General features: G+C 40.9%; 1 protein-coding gene across 1 annotated transcript; it reads left to right on the plus strand.

The window, feature by feature from the left end:
* Positions 1 to 2,880: 2,880 nt before the first annotated feature.
* Positions 2,881 to 9,350, plus strand: LOC131293268 (fibrinogen-like protein A). The gene is made up of 3 exons (XM_058321349.1): positions 2,881 to 2,919; positions 2,995 to 3,879; positions 9,294 to 9,350. The coding sequence occupies exons 1-3, from the start codon at positions 2,881 to 2,883 to the stop codon at positions 9,348 to 9,350; spliced, it is 981 nt and encodes a 326-aa protein (XP_058177332.1).
* Positions 9,351 to 9,369: the final 19 nt, after the last annotated feature.

A 9,369-nucleotide genomic window follows, 5' to 3' on the forward strand; every position in this document is an offset into this window, starting at 1 on the left:
CTCCCACGGCAGCAACAAACCTGCTCTCCCATTCCGTGTGCCAAGAAAATAAAATCAAAACCGGTTTGTTAAGTGCACCCAACGACACCGATAAATGCACTGCCAAGGCCAAATAAGCAGCTTTACCACCACCAGGCGGACACTTGCCGTCCTATTGAACCGAACATACTTTACTTACAGTCGAGAGGAAGCGCCGAATGAAAAAAATAAAATAAAAACAAAATCGTACAAGCATTAGATCGAAGAACGTATAATTTGATTTCCATCAGCAATCTTCACCCAAACGACGGGAAATAGAAAGAGCCCTTTTCTCTGCTCCCAAGCGGGGCGGCCACAATTTACGGGCCTCGAAAGTCGGCGCACGTACGGCATGATTCAATTTCAAACGAACTCAAACGAAAAACGTTCGATTCGTTTACCCGATCCGGGAGGAATCTATCAACGTTCTTACCGAGTGGGTTTGCGTTGGGGGCGATAGATTTGAAAAGAAAAAAAAAAGACCTAAACTCAGAACAAAATCAATACAGACAAATACACGCGACTATCGTTTTAAAATCTTTTCAAATCGTTTCATTAGATTCGGTTCTAAAATGGAACAAAAATAAAGCTCTTATGGTGGGAAGAAGTTTTTGTTTTCCTTCCAAACCTTCCTTCGTCGTAGCATCTGACTAGCGTGACGTGGCGGAACGGAGATTAAGTGGTGTTTTTGACGTATGAATCCGTAAGGATCACTGGCAATGTATAAATTTTAATTCGCAGCGTATCTTGTTTTCAATCAACAGGAAAACAACCGAACACTATTAGTATGATCGTTCCATTTAAAAGTATAATTTATGACACGCCGACTGCCATGGCTATCATTTTTAATAACTAAAAAAAACCTACAAGCAAGTTATAGTAATTACTAGCTTGTCGCCCCGGCGTTGCTCGGCGAAGAAGAATTTGAGAAAAGAATTATAGTTTTTACCCTGCACTCGAAAGTTTTATTATAATATGATAGTTTCTATAACGTTATATTTAAAATTGATATTTCATCAATTTCCACGTGTTGTAAAAACCTTTTTTGATGAATGTACCTTGACATCTGGTACTGTCACTTTCATTACAGTAGTTATCAGCCATGCATACGTGGGCTGATGTTTATTTTCATTAGTACCGTGTATGAGCCATAAATTAGAATAATAATAATGAAAGCCCGTAAATTCCTACGATTAATTATAGTTCTTTAAAAAAAACTACTGAAAACTGTGGATAATGTTTGTTTTGTGCAACAAAAATACATATTTTGTGCATTTTTGCAATGTTTTGTTTTTATGTGAAGCAGTGTAGAATGCGTACATGTTTGTTTTGTTTGTGTTAGTGAAACTGAGTTTCAATTGTAAAATTTAGATGATTTTTTCACAAAAAAGTGATCAAACGAATCTTCAACAACATCTGCAGTGCTGAAACTATATGTGTGGAAAGTTTCAGAACCGACGATTCAGTGTTGGTCGAGTTTTTAGTGTACTCAAAACTCCATACATAAAAAAAAGCTAAAATATGTAGTAGATAAAGAAAATAATTCGTTTGGAAGTTAGTGGTATTTCCTCGCGCTACTGCTGCGTCGTGGGCACCCCCAGAGATACAAAACAAGAAAACCCTACCCAACACTTATGATTACATTCCTAGTAATCGGTTCGGTTGGCGTAGTGTCGTATCAGTTATAATTTTTAGAGCATAACTGCAACATAATATTACACAATTACAAATACAAATGACTCGTAATCGTAAGAAACTGCACAACAAATCTTATTCTTTTGTTGTTCATAGTCATATGTAGATCGGCAAGCCGGGCGGAATGAAGCTAGATAAGGAGTTCTCAAGGATTGGGAGCTATAGTTGACTGATAACCAATACTGGTGTGTTTATTCGAACATCGTAGCAAAATGTTCAACCACAATCAAATGGAGGAAAACCCCAAATGGTGACTTATGTTAACCCATAAACCGCTCTAACGATGTTTTTACAGTCTGCCTATATGAACTGAAGTGGTGTCTAATAGTTTTGACAACAAAACTTTTTTGTGTGATAGATTCCTTCATGTATTGTTATTGTATTTAGTACACATTATGTTATGTGTTATAAATTCTTCAGAATGTTGAAACCCCTGCAATCGGAATTTGCTTTTGTTTTAATGATGATAATGTATGATGTGAGATTTTGTTTAGTTATAGTTGTAATCAATTTCTGTTTTTATTTGCTTATAAACCAACAAATGTATTCAATCCATATGTCTACAACCGTTGGAACTGTTCGCATTAAAAGCATTGGTATGTAAGGTTGTGTTAAAACAACACCTACCCTTCAAGGGTTAGCTCGATTGCTCACAACAACCACGATCATCTTATCATGTTATTTTGCGCGCTCCCGAACGTTCCAATGCCTTATGAAAACATCGGCCAACTCCACACATGATCGTCAGAAAATAAAGTCAGTCCATCTGTAGAGTTGTTCCTGTTTCGCGATCTTCTAGTGATGAAATTTCGTGCGCGTGTGATTTTGCTATTGGTTGGTGTACTGTGTTCAGTTCACTTTACCTCTGCTTCAAATAGCTTCGGTATGGAATTTATCCTAATCAAACTTGAGGTCCTGCAGGACAAGCTGCAGGATATCGAACAAAATTTGAGAATTAAAGATCAAAGCTGTCAGAACAACGAGGGTCAACAACGGGATAGACTTGATAATTTGGAACGTGCATTGAAGGTGAATCAAAAGAGAAATGTTGTTGAATCTGTGCATGAAGCTTATTATTTATCTTTGCAGGAAATTGAACGCACGTTTAAAGAGAGAGACGACAACCTTCATAAAAAACTGTTGGAATTTGAAACCATCTTTAAGGCAATGGACAGCACATTGAAAGAGGTTCAATTAGGAACGAAGGTATGTGGCTGGAAGACATATGTGAAAATAATGTATTTCGGGCAACATCTCAAAGCGTGGCATCGATGTTTGCAGGAAACAGATCGCACTGTGAAGGAATTGGACAAATCAACAAAGGCAAAGGAAGTTTCTTTGCAGGAGGTGGCCCGGATTGTGAAGAGCACAGATGCCGATTCGAGAACTCGACTCGAAGAACTGGAGAACAAATTGGTAGCGAAGATGAATAGTTCTTATCAGCATACACTGCAAGCCGCCATTCAACACTTGCAAAATGAACCCAACAAGATAACCGATCTTCAGAGTGAGTTTATCAGAAATCAATCGAAAATGGTGCAAGTTACTGCTTATAGTTCATGCCGGTCAGCACCTAAAGTGTCAGGAACATACGACATTCAGCTAGCGCCCGGTCAGTTTGTGAAGGTTTACTGTGAACAGGTAGCTATCGGCGGAGGGTGGATTACATTCCAGCATCGGTTCAATGGAGCAGTTGACTTCTTCCGTAATTGGAGTGAATATCGTGACGGTTTTGGAGATCCCACCGGTGAATTCTGGTTGGGATTGAAATATCTACACAAGTTGACGTCAACTAGAAGACATGAACTGTTGGTGGAAGTCAAGGACTACGAGGGAAATTATGGTTACGCAAGATACAACGATTTCTCGATTGAAAGTGAAGCGGAAGGATTTAAACTGAAGTTTGGAAATTATAGTGGAACGGCTGGAGATTCATTGGCGATTCACAATGGCATGAAATTCACCACTAAGGATAGGGACAATGACAATACTTCTTCTTACCAATGTGCCAATGCAACTCATGGTGCCTGGTGGTACAAGGACTGCAGCCGTTCTAATCTCAATGGCCCATATAGAAACATAACACATTCATGGAAATCACTCCATTGGCACCATTTGAAAAATGATCGGCGCTCAATGGCGTTTACAAAAATGATGCTGCGTGAGGTAGTTTAATCACCAAAATGCAATTAAAAATGATAAAAACCAAATCGACATCTGTTATCTCTTACTAAGTGGGTGAAGCTCATGAAAGAATACTGTCACTCCAAGGGAAAGGCATGAGAATTTGGTGTGTATTTTTATGTGGCACAACATCCCCTAGCGGGACAAGGCCTCTCTCCGTAGAGAGTTTCGGTGACCGAAAGACGGTATTTTATAGATCTGGTTGGTCAGCCGTTCGTAATACCAGAGGGTTGGAGCCAGATTCTAGATTCAATCCCACACCTGCCGTGTGGTGTTTGCTCGCGCTAGTTTAAAATCCATTTTTATCAAAAATGAGTGTAACAAAAACGTATGCTAAAAATGCTTGTTAGTCAACGTGTTAATAACTACATTACACGAGGCAATATGATGGAGGGAAACTGCATACAACTCTAGTTGTAAAAATTAATAATTGTAAGCCGTTTTCCATACCAAATCTCTTACTTCGATCGATTTTGCAAACAACAATGTTCATCTTGTTAAAGTAGATGTCGATTTGATGTTATCTGTGTGCAAATCTTATACTTTTTTCAGTGTTTGTTTCACTTTAAGCTACGAAAATTTGATGATTTCTATGCCCTATGTTCTAATTTATTTCCTTATGATTTTTACTGATTTGCCTCTTCAAACGCACTTCCATCGGGCGGATAATTTATCGGAAGCGCCGGAAGACGATGTTCCCGCGTCAGATTTTCCGTAATTGCATAAACGCAGCCAGCCCACCAGAGTCGGTTCCGTACACCCGTGCACACAGGATGGCGTTTTACATCGCATAAATCATCCGCAAACACTGCCCCGGACCATCCCATTCACCCACGCACGGGCGCGTCTCGCTCTTTATGACCTTAATCATGAAAATTGAATTGAATATTTATGCGGTCGCGTAAAGCCCCGGAACCGGAGACAGGGTACCGGTTTAGTGGGAAGTGCGGGACCTTTTCCAAGCCCTTGCGGGACGGAAAGAAATTGACGGGAAAAAGGCCTCCCGTTCTGGACGGCGCAAGTGGCCACCATGCCCCACCGTGCCGTATCGATGAGTTTCGGAGCAGGATTTACCACCAGACCAAACCGAACCAACCACTTCTACTACTGCCAATACTGGTACTAGTCCGGGTCATAACCACTTGCAAGCCGCCCACAAACCCGGTCGGGTGGGTTTGGCCACACAAATAAACCCCCCGTTTCTGGTTTAAGCCGTTTGTTTACATGCATGCTCGACTTCCCGAGCCAAACAGACCGGCTTCCCCTTCGTGTCTGGGGTGCGCCAATAGGTCGAACGTGGTCGAGTGGGGAAAGGGGGACCATGGTTGCATGCTTCGGTAGCAACAATTGCCTTTGATGATGAATGGAACCAGCTGCCAGCGAGAAAGAAACGATGGTGTGAACTTGAACGTGAAAATAAAACAGTTTACAGCAGTTACGGGGAGCATTGAAAGTGTTCCGTGCGTGAGCAAAAATCATCACCCAACCCACCCACAAACCACCCACGCATCGTGCACACTCGCTTTACCCTACCCTCAAGCGCCAACATTGGCCAACATCAGTCAGTGAAGGCCGGCGTCGAATCTGGGCCAACCCCAACCAACTGGGGTTGTGTGTGCAAATACACATGTTTAAATTTGCGTAATTGCTGGCGCGTTGGAATATTTCCAGATATTCCGTGTCCCCCTCTCTTTCCCCTCAGTCCACCAACCGACATCTGCATTTCCGTTATCTGGTTAATCAGATTTAATTGAGTAGTTACATTGCGCCACCAGTTTCAGGGGAGGACCGGGTTTCGAAAAGGTTCGGGTAGCTAATGATAGATTAATTTGAACCGTAATACCATTAACACTCGATGTTACCACATTAACAGAAGTGGATAATTTTGTTGATTTAAGATAAAAATCGTGTCCTTTAACTGAGGATCATAGGTTGACCAACAACAAACAATAAACTGATGCAAGTATTAATGCAAAATGGTAATTCCAGCATAAGTGCCAAAAAAATGTTCGGTATGTAAAAGTTTTCAATACATTTATAAACCAAAATTTGCCAATCGAAATAAATGATTAGCTTTTATCTACAAAACCGAAAAATGGGATTCGTTTCATAATTCAAACTCGAATTGAACAAATGTTCTCGCATTGAGAAAAAAATATGAAAAACGATATCAATACAGATATGTAAATTAAATTTCATAATTCGATTTTGAAAACCATTAAAAAAACGAGAACCGTCGGATTGTGTTTCTTCTGTGTTTCTTATCTCGATATGAATAATAAACGTTTAGGGCTTCCTGCTGGAGTGTTTTTACTTTCAATTCATTTCCGTTCGTGGGTCCGTGCCCCATTTTCCAATCTATTTCATTTCCGATCGCTCTTCTAATGCGTCTCGCGCGGTCAGTCCGCGATGAACACTGCAGATGAACACTGCAGCTCGCAAGAAATCCGAAAGCAACCCAGAAAAGTGTGATAGAATGAAGAAAATGGGATGCTGAAAAATCGGACAAACTGTAATCAATCTTCGTGTGCCAAACAAAAACAGAAAAATGAAAATAAAAATGGAAATAAAGTGGGGAGGCGAAAAAGCATCACTGTTCCAGCGGAACACTATACCAGCACCGAAAGCCAAACAGCGCGTTGGGCTGCAGTGTGGCCACAGTAAACCATCGGCATCACGTTGCATCAGCGCCACTTTATCACTTCAGTATCATCGTGTCGTCACTATCAAAATCAACCATCAAATAGCTTTCCAACCCGAGATGATGGCCATCATTCTGAACGCTCCCACCAGCTCGCCTTGTTTTCCCGGTTCCCTTTTATTTTTTGCCGAGAAATGCGCTAAATGTTAACGAATTTCTTTTCCCTCCCCCACCGCGCGAAGGATGTGTTTCTTTCTGCTTCGGCACACAAAAATGACTGGCCAGTTATCTTGTCCGCTGTCCCGTCCCATTTAGTGGGAGAGCGGAAAAACCTTCCATCATGTCATCTAGTTTCATTTTCTCGTCACCCTTTGGCGGGCTCTTTTCGCAATCCATCCATCCGGCGGTCTGCAGTGGTGTCGGTTTGGTGGTCGAGCAATTCGTCTTTATTTATACCTCATTTCTATCGTACGAGATAAGAAAAGTGCAACCCTACAATGAAGAGCGTAAGGGTGTACAAAGAAATGAGCCGAATGAGAAATAATGAAACTAGATACAAATTTGACAAAAAGATAGAATAGCGTTGATGTATAGTAAAAATTCTTCTTCAAATGGTTGTGCAATGATTATTTAAAAATACATTAAATTGAACCCCAACGCGTCTAGTACATCATAGATTTCACATTACTGCAAAAGGGTCTGAATTTACTACCGACGGAAACATCTTCCGATTGCGACTGGGTTCCCACCAGCAACTTTCTTCTAGAATGACTTGCTGCAGCAGCGTCGCGGTTTGGTTCTTTCGCCGATTTTGGAAAGAAATAAAAACCCAATTCGAAAGTCGGTGGGTGCGAACACACAAACCGCCCGTGAAACTCCGATTAGAAGGGCAGTTTGCCGGTCGTTTTGAAGCATCAAACCCATTAGTGTAAGTGCTTTGTAAACTTGTCAGGAAAATTGATGAGGAACTCCTCCACTCCGGAGCGTCGATCAAAAAAAAAAAAACAACCCCCGGAAAAAAGAAACTTGACTTCAGCTCCTCGTGGATAGTTTATCGTAGTCGAGCTGGAAAGAAGACGAAAAACAATTCCACGGGTAAGAAAGCCAATTCTCGGAGGGTTGGAAACCGTTTCTTACTTGGAAGGAAGTCTTGTTGTGTTCTGTTCTAAATAAATTAAATGAAAAAATAAATTTTCAAAACAACAGTTTTTCCTTAAACGTACTAAAAAATAAAAAATAATGTAAGTTAAATGACATATGTATTTATGTATCAGTTTTTCGTTTTGATCATTATTCGCATTGCATCGAGATTGCTCTCAGTTCGATCGCCATCTACGATGCTATGCGAATAATGACAAAAACAAAAAACTGATACATAAATACATATGTCATTTAACTTACATTATTTTTTATTTTTTAGTACGTTTAAGGAAAAACTGTTGTTTTGAAAATTTATTTTTTCATTTAATTTATTTTATACTTTTACGTATTACATGAACAGAGAAAACAGGATTTATTCTTTTATATGAAAATTGTCATTAAGTTAGTTGAGTCGGAGTGTACTTAAGGAAGGAGTAGAAATCCACTGCCTGTTACTGCAGGATCTGGCGCAACTCGTTTTGCTTTGCAGTGAATAGAATCGCGATGTCCGAGTACCAATTTGATAATCCTTGATAGGAGTAAGAGTAGGGCTGCATTCTGTTTTAACGTTTGCTATGAGCACTGAGGAAGTGCTCTCGTTCTTCAGCACTGCTGCGAGTGAACACAACATGCGATCTCTCAATGTCACACAGCGCTCTCCCGGGAGAGCTGCTGAAGGAGACCAGCACGCTATCTGTTCAAGTGGGCCAGAACGGGATCGCCAACGCACAGTCATAATCTGGGAGCGAAATATGCGGGTGTTGCTGACACACTCTTTCATTACTGATCTCCTGTCTTTTATCTCTGTCCGATTCAATTTTTGCGACATCCGGGAAGGTGAATGCAAGAAAACTGTTTAAAAAAAGTGGGCAAACATTAAATACAATTCTTTAAAACAATTGCGTAAAATATTTTTTGACATAAGAGCGTTAAATAAATGTTCTACATTTGATTATCTGTCTTCGGAAAAATTAAAACATAAATCAACAATCAAACTGATCCTTCCGATTCTACGCCAAATAATACACCCGTGATGCCACTTGCAGACAAAGTAACCATCAAAAACCCATCAATCCGGAAACGTTTAGCAGCGTGTCCCACATAAACCTCGTGCCCCCGGCTCATGAATTATTAACCATTTATTGCATTCACAATCGAAAGTAAGCGGCGTAAAAAGTGACGAATTAAATTACCCATCGCTCATCCATCTTCGGGGCGGGAGGAAAAAGTACGCCGCTTTCATTGCCGTTTTCCAACTCTCTGCACACACCCACGACACAAGTGAAGTTTTGGTGCTTCTCGTAACCTAGAAACCTCGAGCCACTGAGCAATGGCGGCACGAACCGCGCCTTCGCTCGCAACAATCCTGGCGTGAAGAAGCCGTAAACACCGGCAGCGTGTTCCGGAAGTTCCGGTCGGAGTGAGTTGTGAGCGGTAAAAATTAAAAAAAAAGACACAAACATCGTACATGGAGATCACGCACAATATAAAAAGGAAGATGATTGGTTAGCTCCTCTCGGGGTGGAAACATTTTAACAAACCATTTTTCGAACGGCCGTCCGTTTTAGAGCTTCATTTTCTTACGAATGTTTTCTTCTGTTTTCTCCAATTACAGATCGGTCCACTTGGAGGCATCGAAGGGGTGCGGCGAGACGATCCAGTGGCTGAGTAACAGTTGCAGGTGCAGTTGC

This window comes from Anopheles ziemanni, chromosome 2 (assembly GCF_943734765.1).
Source record: "Anopheles ziemanni chromosome 2, idAnoZiCoDA_A2_x.2, whole genome shotgun sequence".
NCBI classification, from domain to species: Eukaryota; Metazoa; Arthropoda; class Insecta; order Diptera; family Culicidae; genus Anopheles; species Anopheles ziemanni.